This window comes from Rhinolophus hipposideros (assembly GCF_964194185.1).
Source record: "Rhinolophus hipposideros genome assembly, chromosome: 9".
In the NCBI taxonomy this organism is placed as follows: domain Eukaryota; kingdom Metazoa; phylum Chordata; class Mammalia; order Chiroptera; family Rhinolophidae; genus Rhinolophus; species Rhinolophus hipposideros.
In genome coordinates this window covers 27,287,040-27,309,458 of record NC_138055.1, presented here as the reverse complement: position 1 = coordinate 27,309,458, position 22,419 = coordinate 27,287,040, and the positions used below count along the sequence as shown (strand labels likewise).

The 22,419-nt window shown below is 41.6% G+C and overlaps 1 protein-coding gene across 1 annotated transcript; it reads left to right on the top strand.

Moving 5' to 3' along the window:
* The first annotated feature begins 3,273 nt into the window (after positions 1–3,273).
* On the top strand, positions 3,274–19,605 carry MANSC1 (MANSC domain containing 1). Its single transcript, XM_081059827.1, has 4 exons — positions 3,274–3,865; positions 7,720–8,046; positions 12,159–12,299; positions 18,203–19,605. Exons 2-4 carry the CDS (start codon positions 7,824–7,826, stop codon positions 19,138–19,140), a joined length of 1,302 nt encoding a protein of 433 aa, XP_080915953.1. The 5' UTR covers positions 3,274–3,865; positions 7,720–7,823; the 3' UTR covers positions 19,141–19,605.
* The last annotated feature ends 2,814 nt before the right edge of the window (positions 19,606–22,419 follow it).

Sequence of the window (22,419 nt, the reverse complement as noted above, 5' to 3'; positions counted from 1 at the left end):
TATATTACCTTCTTTAATTTTCACAACCCTGATGGCCACAAACAGGTAACTTCCTCACGGTCACCAGGTAGTAAGTGGTGGAACTAGGATTTAGTATCATCTGATTTAAAACCTCTTGCTCTTCCTCTACTCAGTATTACAATACTGCGAAATAAGCGCAAATGAATGCAAGTTCAGTATTCTTTGGGAGTATGAAGATAGAACTAAAAAGTGCGGAAGAGATCAAAGTAAGCTCCTAGGAGATGGTGGTTGGCTATAGTTACCAGGTTGATGAGACTGGGAAGGGCCCACTAAGCAATGTGACTGTGTTCTACTGCACAGCCCTCCCCTTCTCTCGCAGATCTGCCCTCCTTTGAGGCAGGGTGAGAGGAGGTGAAAGGCGGAAGTATAGCTCATATTCTGCTCTTGTTCTCTCTCCCTTTTCCACATCAAAGTATACTTATCCTGTATCCCAGGCCCTAGCACATGGTGATGTGATTATTTTTTTCATGCTTCCCTTTGGATGAACAATTGATTCTAAAAGTGATATTCTGTTCATCAACTGATGAATGGATAAATATATCATCACATTCTCTGCAGTTTGTAAGGTCTCTGTGGTTTGCAAGGTCTTTAATGAGAAATCCACTGATAGCCTTATGGGGGTTCCCTTGGATGAGAGAATTTCTTTTCTTGCTGCATTTAAAATGCATTCTTTGTCTTTGATTTTAGACAATTTTATTATAATTTGTCTTGGAGAAAAATGTTTTGGGTTGAAATTTTGGCTTTGTGGACTTGGATGTCCAAATCTTTCCCCGGCACTTTGGGAAGTTCTCAGTCATTATTCCTTTATATTAGCTTTCTACCCTATCTTCCTGATTTCTCCTTCAGTCATATCATCAATGTATGACTCCAATGATGCATACGTTGTTTCTCTTAATGGTGTCCCATAGGGTTTCTTCTTTCCTTCTCATTCTTTTTTCTCTTTGTTCCTCTGATGGGTAATTTCAACTGTTCTGTCTTCTAGCTCACTGATTTTTTTTCTGCTTAGTTATCTGCCATTGAAGCTCTCTGTTGAATTCTTCAGTTCAGTCATTGTATTCTTCTGCTTCAAAATTACATAGTTCCTTTTTATGGTTTCTTTCTCTTTGTTGAACTTCTCATTTTATTCTTGTATTGTTTTCCAGGTATTGTTAAATTATTTATCTGTGTTCTCTTGTAGCTCTCTGAGCATCTTTGGAACATTTATCTTGAATTCTTTGTCAGGCAATTCCTGGATCTCCATTTCTGTGGGGCCAGTTACTGGAGGTTTACTGTATTTCTTTGGTGGAAACATGTTTCCCTGAATCTTCAGGATGCCTGTAGCCTTGTGTAGGTGTCTGTATGCTTGAATAAGCAGTAACCTCCTCCAGACTTTATGGACTGACTTAAGGGAAAATTCTCACCTGCAGGTAGAGACACATTGGAGCAGACTGTGACCCTTGGTGGTGCAGAGCACCAAGTACAGGAATGTGTGGTGGCACAGAGCCCAGGGGAGCATGATGTCCTTTTGGTTCAGGTCACTAGGGTCCACAGAGTCAACAACTGTGGTCCTTGGTGAGCACTGTAGGGTGTCTACAGCGACTGGAAAGGCTTTTGGAGTCTTTAGTGGCATCTCCAGGTCCAATGGCTAGGGACCAGGCAGGCAGCAGTGGTGGCTAGAGCCAGTGGTATTCCTATACTTGGCTGCAGAGGGCCAGCAATAGGTGCCTAAGTAGAGGCAGGAGCTGGTTGCAGACACGCATAGTGGAGAGGGTCAGGAAAGGCAGCAAGGGCTAGAGCCAACTCCATGGTCACTGGCAGCTGCAGGATCTCCAGCTGTTGGTATGCACTACCATGGATGCTGGCTCTCTCCAAGGGCAAAATGGAGGCCAGTCACAGGGGTCTCTCCAGAGGTATGCAGGTGCACAGTTGGAAGGGCTAGCTGCAAGTGTCCTTTCTCATTGCTGCCCAATCTCCCCCACATGTATGCATTACAGTGGAGGCCGGTGATGGGCCTCAGGCCTGCGGCATGCAAGTGCAGTGCTGAAGGGCTAACCCCAAGTGTATGCACAGCAATGTGACTGTGTTCTACTGCAGGAGTCTAGGCTGGTGTCTTGCACCCTTGCGGCCACAGAAGCCTAATTGACTGCCAGTGTCGTTTCAGGTATTGGAGTAGTGGAGGCAGCAGGGAAGGAATCAGGTACCAGTCATCTGCTAACAGGAATACTTGTGGAGTGAAAGCTGGTGAAATCTGCAGGATATTTACAGCAGCTCTGCTCACCATTGGTTTCTTCAGTGGTGCAAGCTGCTGGGCTTGTCTGCAGAACAGGTCCCTGGGAACCGCAATCATTCCTGCTGCATGGCTGATACTAATCACCCCTGCTTTTCTTCCTTATTCCTACCCAGCTCTATATGTCTCAGATTTGCCAGTCTGGGTGAGTGAAACCAAGTGGGCCCTGTGTGCGGTGCCCTGAAAGGTGCCCAACCACCTGAAAGGCTGGTGGCTCACCTGTCTCTTCCTCTCCCAGCAAGGGGAACTCTCTCTAGTTGGGAAGTTTCCTCTTGGCATTAAGCAGTGTTGATTTGGGGTGTTGCAGACAAAATTAGGCTTTCTTCTCTTCTTGTGCTGTTATTATCTTGTTTTATATTCTACTGTGTTGCTTAAGTTTCTTAAGTGGACACCAGCACTCTCCCAGAACTGTTTTTGTTCATAGATAGCTGTCTAATTGTTGATCTTTGTAGAGGGACAGAGGATGGGGACTCCTATGCCACCATTATTATATTTTGATAAATAGATAAAATGTGTTCTATCCATATAATAGAGTTGGCAAAAAAAAGGAATGAAATATGAATACGTGCTACAACATGGATAAACCTTGAAAACATTATACAATGTGAAAAAAAGCCCATCACAAAAGACTACATATTGTAGATTCCATTTCCATGAAATATCCAGAAGTGCCTTATAAGTTCTCTTCCACTCATTCAATCCACAAATATACATTAAATATTTGCCGAGTACCTATTACATACCAGGTACTAAGCTAAATGTTAGGGTTACAATTTTAATAACTATAATAGACACCATTGTGTTTATTATTACCCATATCTATAAACAATAAATCCTGCAGAACCCCAAATGTCTTCCCTGAGGCTTGACTTGCACATAAGATTTAACTCAAGAATTGCCAACTCTAATTGAAGACTCTCCAGGCCTCCAGTTGTCGAAATCGATTCTCATAACTATGTCCCAGATAGCACGCACTGTAAACTCTTGAAGGTGGAGAAACTGCGCTCAGTGGCTGCCTGTGGAGAGGGCAACTGTGGCTAGGACACGGGGTGAGAACCAGACTTTTCACTGTATGTCCATTTTTGTACTGTTTGCCTTTCATCCTGCGTGTCTGCGTGTTCTCTCGTCTCGGGGAAGCGAGAAGGCGCAGCTGCAGATTCTCAGGCAACCACGCGGGTCGCGCCCACGACCCCCTCGCCGGGCCCTCGGCCTTCCGGCGCGCGCGGGGTTGGGTGGAGCCGGGACCGCGGGGGTCGCAGGCTCTCCCTGGGCTCAGCGCCGCTGCTGGGCGCCGGAGCCATCGACAGGAGGGGCTCGCGTCTGTCGCCGGTGCCCGGAGGACCGCACTCGCTGTGGCTGGGAAGCAGCTCCGGGTTGTAGGCCAGGAATGTGCCCTTCCCCCCGGCCAACTTTCGGTGGCTGCAACGGAAGCAGGAACTTGCGAACCACAAACCCGCCAGGCACGGAGGTCCCAGCGGAGCATCCCCGCACGGAGTCGCCTCTGCTCCCCGGCGAGCGCATCGGAGCTGTCCTCGCACGGGGTGGACCCCAGGGGCCCCAGGGGCCTCTCGCCGCCAGGTAAAGGCGTCCCCACCCTCCCCTCCGCCCCCACTGCTGGCAGCGTCTGCGCCTGCAGAGAGAGCAGCGCCCCTCCTTGCTCCTCCACCCACCCCGGAGCCCGCGAAGGGCCAGGCTGGGGCGAAGGACCTGTGGGCGCTGCGGTGTCCCAGAGGGGCTCTCCAGGCCGGCCAGGGGCACCTGTCATGCATGGCACTGGCTCCGCGTCGTCATCAGGACGGGCAGATGAATAGTTTAGTGAGCGACAGACATTTCTTCAAAGGAAGGGAAATTTTCCCATTGTGTGTGGGTGTGATTTGTCTCCTCTATTCATCATTGAACCTGCTAATTGTCCAATACTCTGTAGGGTACGCGTGTGTGGTTATAAACCTCTTGATATAGTAGGTCAGGTTCTGTATGCTGTGAGTAAAATGATTTCCAATATTTGACACAGTTAAGTACACATACGTTTCACTATATAGTCAGCAGGCGTTAAAGCTCAGGTGCTTCCTCTCCCTCTCACCTGTACCCTTTTCCCTCGATCTTTCAACAGAATTCAACTTGATTTTGAACCTTTCAGGCCTAAATAATAATGGATTCGAAGAAAATTATCTAATAATTGTTGAGGATCTTTAATAAGATAAACTCTTGCCGTTCAGGCAAGGTCCAGATGCTGCTTACTGAAAACACAGCTCCTACTCCATCTTCGTGCCAATTCAGATTTCTTTCCATGAGCTTCAGGAGTGATTCTGTCCGAATCCATTCAAAGTAAAATATTGGCCTGGTTTTTCTCTTTTGTTCCTGTTTTGATTTACTTAAGGGCTAGAAAAAAGCCTTGCAAAATGTGGCAGCATGAAAGGGTAACTTGTGCCAGGATTTTTGACCTGGGGAGACATTTTACTAATCTCTAACTGAAAGGTAGCATTTCCTTTCAGAGGCATGCAGGCAAAAGCCATCCTAGTATTAGAGATAACTGTTTTGCCACCAGTAGAAATCACGGATATTTTCATATCAAATTACATATTGTACATATCTCAAAATATCATTTACATTCAACAGTACTTCAAAATTATGGCAGTTATTAAATGTACCACTTGTTTAATAAGTTAATAAGCACACATAACAGTTGTTTTTATTTTAAGTGAAAATGGGGATACTAATGGAATCTATCTCATTAGGATTTTTATAAGGATTAAATGATATATATGTAAAGTGCTTAGTATAGGAACTGGCATGGGAGAAATAAAAATGAGAAATGTTACTTATTATTTTATTGTTTCAAAAGTTGGACATAATTGTTAGCAAGGTAGCTATTAGACTTGTGCTCTACTACCATTTACTGGTTGTTTTTTGGGGGGAGTTAAACTATTTTGTTGTTTTTTTACTAGCTAACGTCTATCAGTTTACATTAGAGTTCACTCTTTGTGTTGTACATTCTACAGATTTTGACAAACATAATGACATGTACCCACCATTAGAGTATCATATAGAAGTTTCACTGCCCTAAAAATCTCCTGTGTTCCACTGATTTTTTACTGTCAATGTAGGTTTGCCTTTTCCAGAATGTCATATACATAGTTAGAATTATACCTTTCAGACTGTCTTCTTTCACTTAGCAATATGCAATTAAGATTTCTCTGTCTTTTTGTGACTTGATAGTTCATTTTCTTTTATTGTTGAATGTTATTCCTTTGTGTGGATGTACCACATTTTGTTTATCCATCCATCTATTGAGGGACATCTTGGTTGCTTCCAGTTTGGGCAATTATGACTAAAGTTACTATAAACATTTGTATGCAAGTTTTTATCAGGATTTGGTATTGTCGGGTTTTTTGGATTTTAGCTGTTCTATCAGGTGAGTGGTGGTATCTTGTTTTAAGTTGCAAATCCCTAATGACAATGTTGAGTGCCTTTTATGTGCTTGTCATCTCTATATCTTCTTTGGTGAAGTGTCTTTCAGATCTTTTGCCCATTTTTAATTGGGTTATTTTCTTACTGTTAAGCATTAAGAGCTCTTTGTATATTTTGGCTACCAGTCCTTTATCAGATATGTGTTCTGCAAATATTTTCTCCCATCCGTGGCTTCTCTTTTTTGTTCTCTTAACAGTGTCTTGCACAGATCAGTTTTCAATTTTAGTGAAATCCAAGCTATCATTATTTTTCTTTCATGGACTGTGCTTTTGGCATTGTGTCTAAAAACATACTGCCTAATATAAGTTCATAGAGATATTCTCCTAAGTTATACTCTAGGAGTTTGATAGTTTTGCATTTTACACTTAGGTTTATGATCCATTTTGTGTTAATTTTTGTGAAGGAAGGAAGGTCTGTGACTAGATTTATTTTTTTGCATGTGGGTCTCCAGTTATTCCAGCACCATTTTTGAGAAGACTATCCTTTCCCCATTGAATTGCCTTTGCTCCTTTGTCAAAGATCAGTTGACTATATTTGTGTGGGTCTATTTCTAGGCTCTCTATTCTGTTCCACTGATCTAGTTGTCTATTCTTTCACCAATACCACACTGTCTTGATAACTGTAGCTGTATAGTAAGTATTGAAGTTGGGTGATGTCAGTCCTCCAACTTTGTTCTTCTTCAGTATTGTGTTGACTATTCTGGGTCTTTTTGCATTTCCACGTAAACTGTAAAATCGGTTTGTTTAAATCCAAAAAATAACTTGCTGGGATTTTGGTTGGGATTGCCTTGAATCCATAGATCAAGTTGGGAAGAACTGACATCTTAACAGTTTTGATGAACATGGAAAATCTCTCCATTTATTTAGATCTTCTTTGATTTCTTTCATCAGAGTTTTGTAGGCTTCTTTTAAAAACTACTTTGAAAAATTAAATAAATAAAAACTACCTTGATAATTATATTTCAGTATAACTGGCTTCCTTTGTAATCCCATGTGTTTCATTTTATGAATTTTAAAACATGTCTCTCAGAAGAGATCCTAAGCTTTACCAGGTTACCAAATGGTTCATTAAAAAAAAAAAAAATTAAGAAGTAGTAATTCTGCTGTAGGCTATCACTCAGTGAATCATTTTCATTCTGGACATGTGGAGGTGAGTGGGTAAGGGGGTGAGGATAGTTTTTTGGTGTTGCCTTGCCAGGTTAACATTTATTTTTATTTTTCCTAAAAGAACCAGCTTACCAATGGGGTTGGCATTATACATAGTGTGACTTTTGTGTTTTCAGAAGTGTCAAAAAAAAAACCCTGCCCCTAAGCTTCCCTTCAGCTAAGCCATAATATTCCCCCTGTTGACAGGTTAATTCCTGGAATTAGATTATTAGGGTTACTTGCCTCTGGTCTGATACTTAAAGAGAAGAAGCAACCAGAGAGTCTGCCTCAGTTTCCTCACATATAAAATAAGAAAATAATAGCTTTTATGCAGCATTAGTATAAGGATTAAGTAGGACAATATATGTACATTTCTTAGCACACTGCCTACCACCCAGTTGGTGATTTAAAAATGCTAATTGTTATGACTGAGAAAGGAAATATGCCCAAACCTATTATCACTGTTTCATCAGTGACTAGAGATTTTTTGTCCTCACCCCTTCTGGTTAGGAGAGGCAAGAAGAGGAAGGAGTCTAAAACTCAGAGGCAGGCCTACTGTTTATATGTCTTTCTTCATAGACACGTCAGCTTTTAAGCATTTATAAAGTAGTATACCTGTTTGTGCTTATTAGTTCTTTGCCAAGTTTTTAATGAAAGGTTGTCTCAAATCTATTACAAGTGAAATGAATAAAAAATAGTTGTCTATTTCTGTCCTTCTATAGATTGTGAATCATTTACATTGACTTGAAGGAAATGAAATATATCTTCCCAAGATTTGTGGAAAGAAACAAAATTCATTCATGATTTTCTATTTTCTAGAGAGAAATTAATTCCATCATCTGCGCAATCTTCTAAAGAAGCAAACGAAGACCAGAGGAGGGTTCTCCTTGATCTTGAAGACTAAAACTACACTGGAATTTAAAATGTTCTTCAGGGAAGAACGGAGCTTGACATACATTTTTGTAATTGTTTGTTTCCTGACAGTAAGACTGTCCACCAGTCAGGATTGTCCCACCCAGAGTCTAGAAGATGTTGTCATTGACATCCAGTCATCTCTTTCTAAGGGAATCAGAGGCAATGAGCCCATTCATACATTAACTCAAACAGACTGCATTAATTCTTGCTGTTCAACAAAAAACATATCAGGTAAGTAATAGCCCCTTGGCAACCCCTCATTCTATGTGTTTTGTGACATAAGTAGTTGGTTGATGTGGCTGAATAGTTTATACTAATGATTCTCAATGGGATAGAAAGTTGGGTGACAGAATTGCTGGGGGAATGTTCCACAAGGTGCCCCACTCCCCTAAGCTGAGACAAAGTTACTGATGAGTGTGTGTGTGTGTGTGTGTGTGTGTGTGTGTCTCTCAGGTGTTTGGGTAGAAAAAAGGTTGAGAACCACCAGTGTTATGTTCTAACAGGCATCCAAGATATTGAAAACAAAAATCCTATTTAAATGCTTAGCTGCCACCATCATGGAGCATTGCAAACACTGTGTGATATTACAAAGAACATTTAAACAGAGAAAGGGAATTGAGACAAAACATTCTTAACTCATCCCATAGGAAAATCAGCGTTTGATTGTTTTTAAGTGGAAGTATAAAACTTCCATTTTGTCTGCCTTCCCTGGAGCTGTTGTCATAAGGTGAGTCAGGAGCCACAGGCCACTTATTACTGCTTCTAGGACTCTAAGGGGCATGGGAAGTCATTTTGTCTGACTCGGTCTTATGACTCAGAAGGAACCCAAGGCCCACAGGTTTAAACCATGCCTTTGCACATTTCAGGCTCGAAATCTATGACCTGAAAAGAGTAGTATGTATCTAAGTGAAACAATGGTTATTTTTCAGTTGTTTATGACCCTGTCTTAATTTCCTAAATGAAAAAAAAAAAAAACCCAGCTAAATTTATTGGGCACCTAATGCCTTGCTACATGCTGGACATTAAACAATAAGATGGACAAGACTTTGCCATCAGAGCCTAGAAGAGCTAGTGAATGCTGGACTAGTGAGTCTTACTTTACTTATTAGCCAACCAAATCATGTTTCTCTTAAATCTTACTTCCTATTCTTTCTGTAAGGGTTGTGGTATAGGAAAGAAGGAAGGCAAGAAGGAAGGAAGGATGGAGGGAGGAAAGGAGGGAGGGAGGGAGGGAAGGAAGGAAAGAAAGAAGGAAGGAAGGAAAGAAGGAAGGAATATCTATATCATCTATATCTATATCTACATCTCTATCTATCTCTATCTCTGTGTCTATCTCTAGCTCTCTATCTCTCTATCTCTGTATCTGTATCTGTATCTGTATCTGTATCTGTATCTGTATCTGTATCTGTATCTGTATCTATTTGGTCTTTGTCCCTGGTTCCTGGCACAGAACTCCTAAAACCCTTAGAATTTCTTCAGCAAAGGAGCTTCTTTTGTTATTCATAATGAACCCCTTTCAATCATTCCTGAGTTTATGCCAATAGGGATTCTTGGTGGGGGCCCTAGATAGCTTCAGGATGGGTGCTAGTCACCAGAAAAACCAAGCCTTAGTTAGAATGTTGGAATTTTCAGCCTCACTTCATCCCCTACCTCTTGGGAAGGGAGAAGGGCTGGAGATTGAATTCTGTCCCCAGTAGCCAATGATTTGGTCAATTATGTCTATGTTGAAACCTCCATTAAAAAACCCCAAAACAGTGGGTTCTGGGAGCTTCCAAGTTGGTGAACACATCCAGGTGCCAGAAGGTGGCACACCCCAGCTCCATAGGGACAGAGGCTCCTGTACTTGGAACCCCTTCTGGACTTCACCCTATGTATCTCTTTTTCTGGCTGTTCATTTGTATCCTTTATAATAAACTATAATAGTAAATGTAGCATTTTCCTGAGTTTTGTAAGTAGTTTTAGCAGTTTTTGAATTGAGTATGGGGAGTTGAAGGAACCTGAATTTGTAGCCAAGTTGGCAGAAGTGTGAGTAACCTGGGGACCTGAGGGGACCTGATACTTGTCACTGGCATCTAAAGTGAGGGCAATCTTAATGGGCTAAGCCCTTAACCTTGCTGCTAACTCCAGGTAGTGTCAGAATTGAATTGTAGGACACCCAGTTGGTGTTGGAGAGTCAAAGAATTAGAGAGCTAGTGTGGAAAAGATACCACATATTTGCTCTCAGGAGGAAGAAACCCTTCAGTGGTCTTCTCAAACCAATCAACATGCTTTTAGACACTCTTTAGAAATGATTTATGGAAGTTACAGAAATTTCATTTAAATTTCTAGTTTTTCTTTAAATGTTGATATCAATATTTATGTGAAATAGAAACTTCACCAGAAAACAAGACTGAATACTGTGGGTATTTCCTGGCAACACAAGAAACCTTGCATTTCTCTTCAGTTCCATGATGGGCATTTAGTAAGAAATGAGGGTTTACTGCTTTATTCTGCAAGTAAAAGTACTGTTACTGCTTTACTGTAAGCAGAGGTAATTGTAGTTCGCAGTTAACAGATCTCACACTTTGTCCTCATTAATTGAGCAATGGTTTTTAACTGTTTATGGTTCAAGAAGCTCTTTGAAAATTTAATTTGCTTATAACCATGGACTCTAGAAAAATACTCATACATACAAAGGACACAACATTTTGCACACAACTGGGGGGACTATGGACCCTCGCCTTTACCTAAGTGCCCCCCAAAAGTGGTATTACAGAAGTGTCACAGTGCAGAGGAAGGAAACGCTAGAGTAGTACCTTTCTTGTTACCTGGTTAGTGGAGAGGTGACATGATAAAACCCCTGCAGAAGCCAACGAAGTCCTGTCAAGGTTGTTTGCTCACCACTATCTGACTTGAAGAAGCGGCAGTGATAATTGGCAGGCCATGTGGTTTATATTCCCCATCTTTATTGAGTTATGTTTGGCATACAACATCGTATACATTTAAGATATAAAACACGAAGATTTGAAACATGTATATATTGCAAAATGATTACCACAATAAAGTTAGTTAACACAAGTTATCGTGTGTGTGTGTGTGTGTGTGTGTGTGGTAAGTACTTGTGCAGTTTTTTAAAAAATTAAATTGATTCGGGTAACATTGGTTAATAACATTATATAAGTTTCAGATATGCAACATAATAGATTATACGGATATCAAGTTATACAACATTCAGATGTATAAGAGGACATCTGTATACTGTATTGTGTGCTTATCCCCTGAAGTCTAATCTCCTTCCATCACCATATATTTGACCCTGTTGTTCTTCTCCCCCTCCCCCCGCCCCCCCGACCCCTTCCCCCTTTGGTAACTACCATTCTGTTGTCTGTATCTGTAAGTTTGTTTTGGGGGGATTGTTTGTTTGTTCTGTTTGTTCATTTGTTGCTTTTTAAAAAATATCCCTCATGTGAGTGATATATGCTTCTTGTCCTCTTCCGTCTGACTTATTTCACTTAGCATGATATTCTTAAGATCCATTCATGTTGTCAGAACATCATTTTTAGTAATTAGCCTATATGACTCTTAACCTTCAACTTGACCCAGGGTATACTGATCCCTCAAGGGTCACAAGCCAAGATGTGAGACTGCACCAGAATGAGGCCAAAAGCAATTTAGGCCATGAGGCTTGGAGAGAATAATTTCTATTGGACGCAAGAAGAAGAGAAAGAAAAGCCAGAAATGAAAGTTAAGAGTGAAAAGTGAAGAAGGAAGGAAAATAAAAAGTGATAAGGAAGAGGGGAAATGTAAAGAAAGAACCAAAAGAAGAATGGTACTGATAAAAATAAAAAATAGACTTTGTATTTCATACGCTACTGAGATTCTTTGTGGAAGGAGGCAGATGTGTATGATGTTGAATTTACTGACTCCACCCAAGAAAGCCAGGCTCATGGCTTCATAGGTTTCTGAGATGCCTCCGGGTTGTAAGAGATGCATGCAATTATTAGGGTTAGATACATTTCTTAAGGCCCCACTCAACAGTGACTTGTGGAAAGATTGTAAAATTAGTATTTCTACGTATATTTTGGTAGATATTTTAGTATATGCGAGGCTTATTTCTAAAGAATTAAGTGTACTACTAAAAATTGGTTTTGCCAAAATTACCTTAATTCAGCTTTTTAAATCCAGTATGTCTTTAAACATGGCTGCAAGTGACTAAAGAAAAAGAAATGATTCAGCAGTCAGCAAGCAAGTGAATAAAATGACCAAAAGTGTCTGTGTCACCAGAATAAGTGAAATTCTTCATGCTTGCCGTACTCTTAGAAAACCCCATTTCAAAATAATGCTTATGAAACCTTTTATTGCAGGGGACAAAGCATGTAACTTGATGATTTTCGACACTCGAAAAACAACTAGACAACCCAACTGCTACCTGTTTTTCTGTCCCAGTGAGGAGGCCTGTCCGCTGAAACCAGCAAAGGGACTTATGAGTTACAGGATAATCAGAGGTAATAAGAGCATTGTTCTTTTTCTTTTGTGATTGCAATTATTTAAGGATGCGGTTCATGTGAAAGATTTTCTACAAAAGAATCCAAGTAGAACTGCCAAAAGGGGTCACAAATATAGAGGCACATCAGAAAAATCTCGGAATTTAAAATTAAACTTATTAAACCAAACACCTTTTTTTCCAGTGGAAGACCCCCTGAACAATAGTATTTTGTTTTGTTTTTATCTTTATACTATAAAAGGTGCACAGACCTTTCATGAAAACCTTTTGAAATACCTCTTTAGAACAGTGTTAGCAACACTGGAATAAGTATACAGGTGTTCTGTTTTGAAAGGGTTAAGACTTAGGTGAATACACAAAATTCTAGTATGTTTGTCATAGGTTAGAATTATTGTACAGTCACTTTATCTGAAATCTAAATTCTGGATTTTATTGTCTAGACCTGGAGAGAAGTTCATTAAAAGTATTCATTGAGCATCTACCGTGTGTCAAATTCTGTTCAAGGCATTGGAAATACAATTTCCATGCTCATGGAACTTACATATTTGTTCAGAATACAGAAAATAAACAACTGAAAAATTATATAATTATTTGGATATGTCTTGGGTGAGATTTTGACTTGTTAATTTTTCAGGATGAAATCCTTTCAGTATCAAATTTCCTTTTATTTAAGTTTTAGAAAGTTTTTGTCATTATACCCTTGATTATTAACATTATTTTATTTGGTCATTTATTCAACAAACTACAAATATTATTTAGTATCTCCTATGTGCCAAGCACTCTTCTTTTAAAAAATAAATTTTATTGGGGAATACTGGGGCATAGTGTGTTTCTCCAGGGCCCATCAGCTCCAAATCGTTGTCTTCAATCTAGTTGTGGAGGGCGCAGCTCACTGGCCCATATGGGAATCGAACCGGTAACGCTGTTGTTCAGAGCTCGCACTTTAACCAACTGAGCCATCCGGCCGCCCGCCAAGCACTCTTTACATCCTGGGGAATACTACATGAAACATGAAAAACGAGGTTGTCACTTCTGAAACATATGTTTTAGAGGCAAGAGACAATAACCATAATAAATAAATAAATAATCAAGAAAAACAAAGTCACAAGTGCTATGCAGATAATTGAACTAAGGCAGTGTCATCCCTGAGTGGACCCTCTAGATGAGGTGATCAGAGGAAGCATCCGTGAAAAAGTAACTCCTACACTGAGATGTGAGCAGTCAAGAGCCAGAGGTGAGATGATCATGGGAAGCTCTTCCAGGCAGAGGAAATAGCTTGTTCCACTATCTGGAGGCAGAATGGTTTTGGAGTGTTCCAACACTGCTGTCCCAGCTGGCTGCCTTATAGTGAACAATGGACATAAAGAGCAATATGCCAGAAGTGAGAAGGATAGGGGATCACAGAAAATTTTGTAAGCTAGGGTAGGGTAGGACATTTTTATTTTAGGTGGGTAATGGGAAGCTGTTGGAAGTTTTAAGCAGGCATGTAACGTAGTGTTTTAAAGGTGATTTCTCAAAGCTCACTGTGACCGCTCTATTGGGAATGGACAGTGACAGAGCAGCAAGAGGGGATGTGGGAAGACTGGGTAGGAGGTGGGGAGAGATCCACATGAAAGGCCATGGCATGGCGGGGCAGGGCGGTGGAAGAAGAGATGGAGAGAAGGAAACATATGGGCTGTTTCTGAGGTAGAGTTGACAGGCCTTGCTGCTGGCGTGGATGTCGCAGACAAGGAAAAGAGAAGCACTGAAACTGAGTCCTAGTTTTTGGCTTGAGCACCTGGATGGATGGTGGCACCATCTACTGAGCCAAGGAAGATTTGAGAAGTGGCTTTTAGGTGGGAATGGGTGTGCCGCCAAGGGTTCCCTCTTAACTAGATCGCACCATCGGAGAGGTGCTTTGGGGAATGAGACTGCTCAGTACTGGGCACTGACTCGCTTTGTCCCCTGGGTGAGTCTGAGTTTTGTTCATCAACCAGGAAAACCCAATGTATCAAACATTCCCTTAAACAGAATGTGTAAATTCTTCCTAAATAGTGACGTGAGCCTCAGTGTAAAAAGACTGGCACATAAGGTTTCAGTTTTGCAAGATGAAAAAAGTTCTGGAGGTGGAGGATGGTGATGGTTGCACACAACTGTGAATATACTCAGTGCCAATGAACTGTACACTTAAAAAGGGTTAAAGTGGTAAATTGTATATATATTCTACCACACGTTTTAAAAGACTATGCCAGAGGACAAATTAGGCTTCTCAAAACACTCAAAACGTTATCCTGCGTGGACAGTGTCTTGTCCTTCTCCCCTTTTGAGGCTTTAGTGGCCAGGGTGGCTGCCCGGGATCTCTGTGTCTCCTTCACTTCTCCTTCCTGAATGTATATAATCTTGGCTAAAAACACTGGGGACTTGCATTGTGGTGTGGATATAGCTTTTTGCTGTTTTTCTTTGATCACCTGGAATATTGCAGAGCCTGTTAGACCCCCGAGTGTGTGTCCAGCAGGAACTGGATATGCCAGTCTGAGTTTCCAAAGAGGTCAGGGGCAAGACACCTATTGGGACCTTTGTTTTTCTCCTTCAGGAGCTCCCATCACGTGGAAGTTGAACCATCACATTCCACTTCTGTTCTTCATTCACCCTACCCGTTCTTCATTCTGTCCTTCCTTCTACTATCATTGTCTATTCCCTGCGTCTGTCGTCTATTTCATAAGTAAAGCATAGTATTAAAGAAATTATGGATGATTTTAATAGAGCAATTCTTCCACAAAATCTACACTAAAACAATTGGTCTGAAGCTGTTTATTGTCTGATTAGTTTAAAAAGTGAAAAACTAGACTCAGCATACTTGTAAATGTCCAATTGCTAGGGCATGGTTGGGTGTAAAATATGATGGGTCCACTTGAGGGAATACGATGCAGATACTAAAAAATAAGCTTGAGGTGTAGAAATAAACAAATTCACCCAAATTTCTGGTGAAAAACACCCAGCTGTTTTTCAATTACATGAAAAAAATATTTTCAACTTTAAGGTATACAGACATGTTAATAGTTGCTGGGCATGATGATAGAAATTATAGCTGAATTTGTTTTATAATTTTCTTAATACTTCTGTGATATTGTTGCTTTTGTAATGCATGTATAACAAAGAAAGTATGCAGATTCTTTCCAACGGAAATGAGAGGAAAGGAAACTTGGCCTGTGCATAAACCTTTTAAGGACGAGTGTAAAGGTAATGAAGTGGAATTAGAATCCAACAGTTCTTCTGGCAGCCACCAGGGGGTGTCATCAGCCCAGAGCAGGTTGATTGATAGCTAGGTGCAAAGTGGCACCAACCCGGGATATAGTGTGCAGCGGATTGTTTATATCTATGGGATGTTTACAAGTTGTGTGTGTAATTCTGTTTATGAATCTGCCCAGGTTGATGGATTGAGATTACCCCATAAAAGTAAATTATGTGCCTCCTGTTTGGAGTGAAATTAAATATGTGGGGGGGGGTGTTTCCGAATGAACTCTGTATTTCCTATAACTGATTGACTGATATTTACAGGTTGAAAGGTTGAAGGATGACAGTGTAGTCTGTTCATTCTATAAAACCATTGCTGCTTGGAATTATTAAAAAAAAATTTCAGCTTGTGGGATATCCTTTTTACCAAGGACTACAATAGGGGAATTCCAAAGTAGAATACATTGGGAGTCTGCTTGCTCAGCTGGTTTCCAAGTAATAGTCAGTCCCTAAGTTTTTTACACAGTGAAGTCATTTGCCATGAAACTCAAAAAAGGGGTTGAGGACACAGGGCTGTTTCCCAGCAACCTCTGTGGCTCATGTCTGCGTGACTGAGAGAAAATAATCACGCCCCAATGGCAAACATCAGTGGGTGAGGTCAATGGAGCAGGTGTGCAGGAACCCTGTGTGGTTCTAGGATCTTTGCCAGTGGATGAAACTTATCAGGAATGGGACTAGCCCTTTCTTTGCTTTATTTATGAGCTTGCATTCTTGAAAAAGAAAACAGCTGTTTTGGTCATTCTTGTCGATGGCCTTATTTAAGTTCTGAGTTCACACACATCACAGAGCATTTACTTAAATTGTCTTTTTATAACTTTAAAGTGAAATATGCTGTGTCCTGCTCTTTAAAAAAAAAAAAAAAAGAATCTGATCTTACCTAAAAATAAAGATGCAGTTTATCTCATGGGGATGTCGTGTCCATGAATGCGATACCACCTGCAGCAGAAACTATTGAGTATCATTGGAGGAAAGAGGAAGTTCAGACGTCTAAATTCTATTTTAGAGCACAGTACTACATCCTAGAGCAGGTGTCCGCAAACTTTCTCAGTCAAGGGCCAAATAATAAATATCTCAGGCTTTTCAGGCCAGTATCTTTGGGTTTTGTGGGTCATACACCATCTGTTGTACTTTTACCTCTGTCCTTGTAGTCCCCAAGCAGTGATAAGCGTGTTTGTGTGCCAATAAAATTTTATGGACACTGAAATTTGAATTTCATGTAATTTTCATGTGTCAGAAAATGTTCTTTTTTATTCGTTTTAACCACTTAAAAATGTAGAAACTGTTCTCATCACACATGCCATACAAAGGCAGGTGGCAGGCCAAATTCGGCCCTTAGACCGTAGTTTGCGGACCCCTGTCTTAGATGGATTAGTAAGTGACAGTTCTACAGGACCTCTTAGAGGTGTGAAGCTTAGAGAGTAGTCAAAGATATTACAAATCTGAAGTTGCCTCTGCATCTGTTTGTTAGGAGAGAGGAGAGGGAGATCTCATTTAGGAACTGGCATTGAGGGGAGTTGAAGAAAAGGGGAAAGAGAACAGAGGAAAGTTAATCAGTAAATGCTAGGAAATGCTTTTGCTTCTTTCTTTGTATTTTCTGTATTTCTCTTCTAAGTGAAATGGTAAAGTAGCACAGTAGTTCAATCATTCCCCGCCCCTGATTGCTTTAACAAACCTTTACAGTTTGAGCGGCGATAAATGGTGTGTGTGACTCAGAGCAAAATTCTAAACATTGTCATGCCCGGGGAGGAGAGGAGGCTGGTTCCTCCTCAGCAGGAATCAGGACTGCGGGATGTTCTGCTCTGCATGTCAGCGTTATGGTCATCATGATTTCAAATATTGGTCCCATTGTCCTTAGCACCTAAGACATTGGCTCTAAAACATTAATCTTTGAGAGTCAAAATTAAATCTCCCAAGTTGCCTCCTTCCCTGGACTGTGGCACTGAAAATTTTTTTTTTTTTCAATTAAAAAATGGCATCAGCCTTCTGCTGCTGCCTTGGCTTCAGTGACGTGGGAGAAGACCAGACCCTCCTGGCCTCCTCTTCTTTCCTCCTTGTTAAAGCCAATCACCTGGGTTCTGGCTCTTCTCCTCATTGCCCCATGGCCTCCACATCCCTTTCTCACCGGCCTCCTGCCCCCTGTTAATCTCTCATAGGGATTGCTTGCTGCCCAGTTGTCATCACACCCCAGATGGCACAGCCTGCAGGAGCTCCGGCCTCACACGATGTTCCCTCTCCCAGTCCTGTTCTGCCGCATCACGCTGGACCAGCTCTCTTCCCTGGCCTTGGGCCCTTCAGTGGGTCCCTCTTCCTAAACCTCTGGCTGCCAATGCTGAGCTCCTTCCTTTTAGTGTCGCTGCTCCTCCCACCTCTTCTTTAATTTGCCTGATTCTCCTCCACACATTTCTCTTCTCTTCTGTCCCATCACTCTAGAAATAAACCACAGCATCTGGTGGAGAGGCAGAGTCATCAGGTTCTGATTTAGCAACTTGTATTTTTCCTTTTCGTAAACGTTTCGATGCAATGTCAACAGTGTGCGGACTTATTGAACAAGCTGCTATGTTTGTCTTTTTTTAAACTATCTTTTATATTTAAGTCTCCCTTTTATTGTGTTTTATTTTTTTGCATTTTCAGATTTTCCATCATTGGCTGAACCTAATTTGCAAACCCAAGAAGAGTTAGCTAAAGAAGATTCTCTCTTCCATGGCCAATCTTCACAAACAGTCACTCCCATACCCCGTCGTCTGACAGGTTATTCAAAGCACCCTGATAGCTCACGGACAGGTACATTTTCTCAGAACTTTGGATCCTCAAATCACTTGGAGAAACTATTCAAGATTGATCCAGAGAGTACACGGTTCCCTGTTTATAAAGAAAAAGACCATTCTCAGAGTTCACAGGTTTCTGCAGAACGAAAAACAGCTCATCTGCCCCCCGAAAATGTGACCACATTCCATACTACAGTGACTGCAGCTTCTCTACATACCACCTCTGTCACTCCAGAGCCCACGTTTCTCGTCCCCACCAACGCTCCAGCCATCCCGTTTATGACTTCTCAACCACAGATGGCCACCACAGCGCGGCCTGCGATGACAGTCCCTTCTCAGCCTCCAATAGTCATTTCTACAGTTTTGACACATGTGGTGGTAACACCCCAAGCCAGCATGACGACAACGGCAGTTCCAACTACCATCTTTCAGGCAGCTATAGACCTCAACGGCTCACCAGAAACGGCACACTTGAGAAAAACTTTCAACCTAACTTTGAACACAGAAGATGCCCGTAACGCGGCGACAGCCCTTTGGCCAAATGTGGATTCTTCTGCTACGAATAAGACTGCTTCCCAGGACAACGGGAACGCCAGTTCAGGCGGCCCCGCCCAGCGCAGTCTTCCAGAGACTCAACACAGCCTTCCATTTGAAAAGTGGCTCCTCATTGGCACCCTGCTCTTCGGTGTTCTGTTCCTCGCTATAGGGCTTGTCCTCTTGGGTAGAATGCTCTCGGAATCTCTGCGCAGGAAACGTTACTCGAGGCTGGATTATTTGATCAATGGGATCTATGTGGACATCTAAGGACGAAACTAGATGTCTCTTAATTCATGTAGTTACTAGTAGCCCAAACGTAATGAGTGGCTGCTGATTCGCTGGTCTTAAGAGTGTTGAATTATTTGGAAGACAGGCAAATGCCCCTTACTACTTTCTTGTTGCTTTTGCCTTGAAGAGAAGGAGGGCAAGGAAACAATTTAGGTGATTTGAGTGATCTGTCTTGAAATTGTTACCTGAAAATGAAGCTCTACCTAAAGTAATAAAGTGTAATTGCCATATAAATTGGAAAATGACTGGCTTTTTGCAAAAAAAAAAAAAAAAAAAAAAAATGGTTAGGACTTCTAGGCTCCAATTTGTTAGTATGTCTAGTTCCAAATAAAGTCAACTATTTATGATATTAATTCTAATGGATTTACTTTCCTTTTTATGTGAATTCCAATAAAACTTATTCCAGATGTATTTCCTTCCAATTAAATATTTGAATAAATCTTTTGTTAGTAATGTTCTTGTAAGTCATACGTCTAGCTGGATAACTTTCAATTTATTCCCACCAGTAAAATGATTAAATGATGAAAATATGTTTCCTAAGTTAAAATGACAACCCCCCTGTGTGGACAAAACCCCAAAAAACAGTTTCCAGGCTCTCGGCCTCACATAGAAAGGTGCTGGCTCGGGTAGTAAATGGCCATCAACTGTGATCAGATGCCAGCAGCTGTGGCTAGTTGGCCGTCAGCTGTAACCCGTAGGCCATTGGCCACTAATATAACGGCTGTGGCTACGCTAGCAGAGAAGGAAAGAGAATGGGGGCTAGCAAGAAGATGGTGGCTGGCAAGCACGGACTGCTGTTAGGCAGATTATGTAGATCCTGCTTCCTGTGTCTCCAGCCCAGACGCCAGCGAGAATATATTGGTTTGACTCCCCTATCTATGGCTCCGTGGGTGTTCCTTTTTGGCCTCACCGTGTCCTGCGTTCTTGGGCGGGGAGTGGGAGCTGAGACCCTGCACGACACCCCCTTACTCCCCCCCCCACTTTTCCATCAATGAGCAAAGAGGTCCTTTGGGAGAATTCTAAATTATTAGAATTAGCCTACATGAAGACGTGACAAGTCAATTCTGATAAATGGCCAAATCTACTTTGGATTTGTTCTAGTTAACTTAAAAAAAAAACAGTAATGTAGGTGTGTGGGGACAGAGTCCCAGAGAGAGGTTTCCAGGCTCTTGGCCTCATGTGGTAAGGTGGTGGCTCGGATAGTAGATGGCCCTCAGCTGTGACTAGTTGGCCATCAGCTGTTACCAGTTAGCCATTAGCAACTAATATAACTGCTGTGGCTACGTGGGTTGGTTGGCAGAGAAGTGGGTGGCAGATTGCGCGTCATGCGGAGCCTGCTTCCTGTGTCTTCACCCCAGCCGCCAGTGAGAATATAGTGGTATGAACCCCCTATCCATGGCTCCGTGGGTGTTCCTTTTTGGCCTCTATATATCTTGTGTTCTTATGCAAGGAGCGGGACCAGAAACCCCGCATGACAATGCGTTTTCTAAACTTTACTAAGTTTAAAATGTAATAATATTTATAAATCCTTACCTCAACTTGACAAATAGTCAGTTTTGGCTTTATTTAGAATAACATTGGTAATAATAGATAGCACTTAAAATTATTATTGAATGAGTCTGCTGTAACTTATTGATTAGTTATTGAAACGTCTCAGAAATGCTTTTCATATTCAGAGTGTGCCAGGCAAGTTATAGTGGGTCACTGAACATCCAGGAGGCCACCTGGGTCAGTCTGACACCTCACTTGTCTGGACTTCAGTTGCTTATCTGCAAAACAAGAGGTGTGGTCTCTTCCTGGTGATAAAATGGAATTCAGGTGAGAAGGTTATGCAGTGAGCACTAGAGGGCAGTAGCTGGTTAATAAGTACAACAAAGAAGACCAATGTAGGAAATGATAGAAACAGGCTTTTCTTCTCTTTCTTCCTCACCTCTTCTTTCCCCATCTCCTCTCCTGGAACCTCTCCCTATTCCGTATGGTATATAATAAGCTCATAAAGTTCATTTAAGAGGAAGCTGGTCGATTGAGAAGATTACTTTTCATATATTTTTCCAACGTAATAGCGTGACACAAATCTCCAAGGGGTTTACATAAGCTTTAAGTAGGTTGAATAAATAAAACCTTGAATAAATTTAATTGAACAAGTATTTATTGACGAGCCACATGTAGACTAGAATTAGATTAGTAACTAAGTGCCTCAGAACTTTAAAATTTCTCACCTCTTTGTTAAAAGAATTGGTTCGTGAAAATAAGGCTTTCTGTCGATGTTTATAAAAGTTTTCTCCTGGTTCTCTTGTAGCTCTCTCTCTGTCCACCTTGCTGCATGCAGTCTTTCTGTGATGGAGAACTTGATGGGGAGCCCAGGTCAGAGGCTGTAGCAGTAGTCCCGATGAGAGATGGTGTGCGCCCCAAATCTGGCCGTGACTATGGGGACGGATGTAGATTGTAGGGAACCATTGGATTTAAGACCTGCTTCTAAGGAGAAGAGTAGCTCTTCTCACACTGCCCTTTTGCTTATTACCCCTGTCACAGGGGTGAGACTGCTGCAAGGGGCATGTGGGGGGGCAAAATGTGAGGGGGGAGCCTGCGTTTGCTTTCGTTTAAATAACTTTAACAGCAACTAGCCTAGCCAACCTTTTAGACAAGGTGCTCTGAATTATGGGTCCCCTCCTTTGGTTTGTGGGAAGGGAAGGTGACAGCCAGAACAAGTGAGAAGACTACTGTGGTCCCCTGTTCTCAAAAATATCTTCTTTCCATATTTCGCCAAGATACTCACGTGGGTTAAAAAGCTATCCTTATGATGATGGCCTCTGAAGAATTGAGCCTATGGCTTATACCTCTGGATGAATAATACTGCTGCATTCTTTTTCTCAATTACCTCTGGCCTGAGTGAGGCATCCTTGAAACTCTTTGGTTCTCAGATTGTGGTGGACCCTAAGGTTATCCATGTAACAGCTCCAGTTTTGCCTCATGTTATAAGTTAGAAGAGTCCGATTCCTTCCCAGCCCTCTTGCAGTTAGTGATGGGCCTGTGACCCATTTCTAGCTGAAAGGAAACCTACTGGGGGTTTCTAGGAGAGATTCTTGATGAGGGAGGGCTGCAGAGGGAAGAAAGCCCTTTTTGTCCCCAACCCATTATTTCTTGCTTAGTATGCTGGTCAGGTAAGGACTAGATAACTTGGAGCTACTGCAGCCTTCCTACCACCCTAGAAATCACTAACAAGCTGAGTCTGGCAAGGTGGGATATGGGGAGATTCTG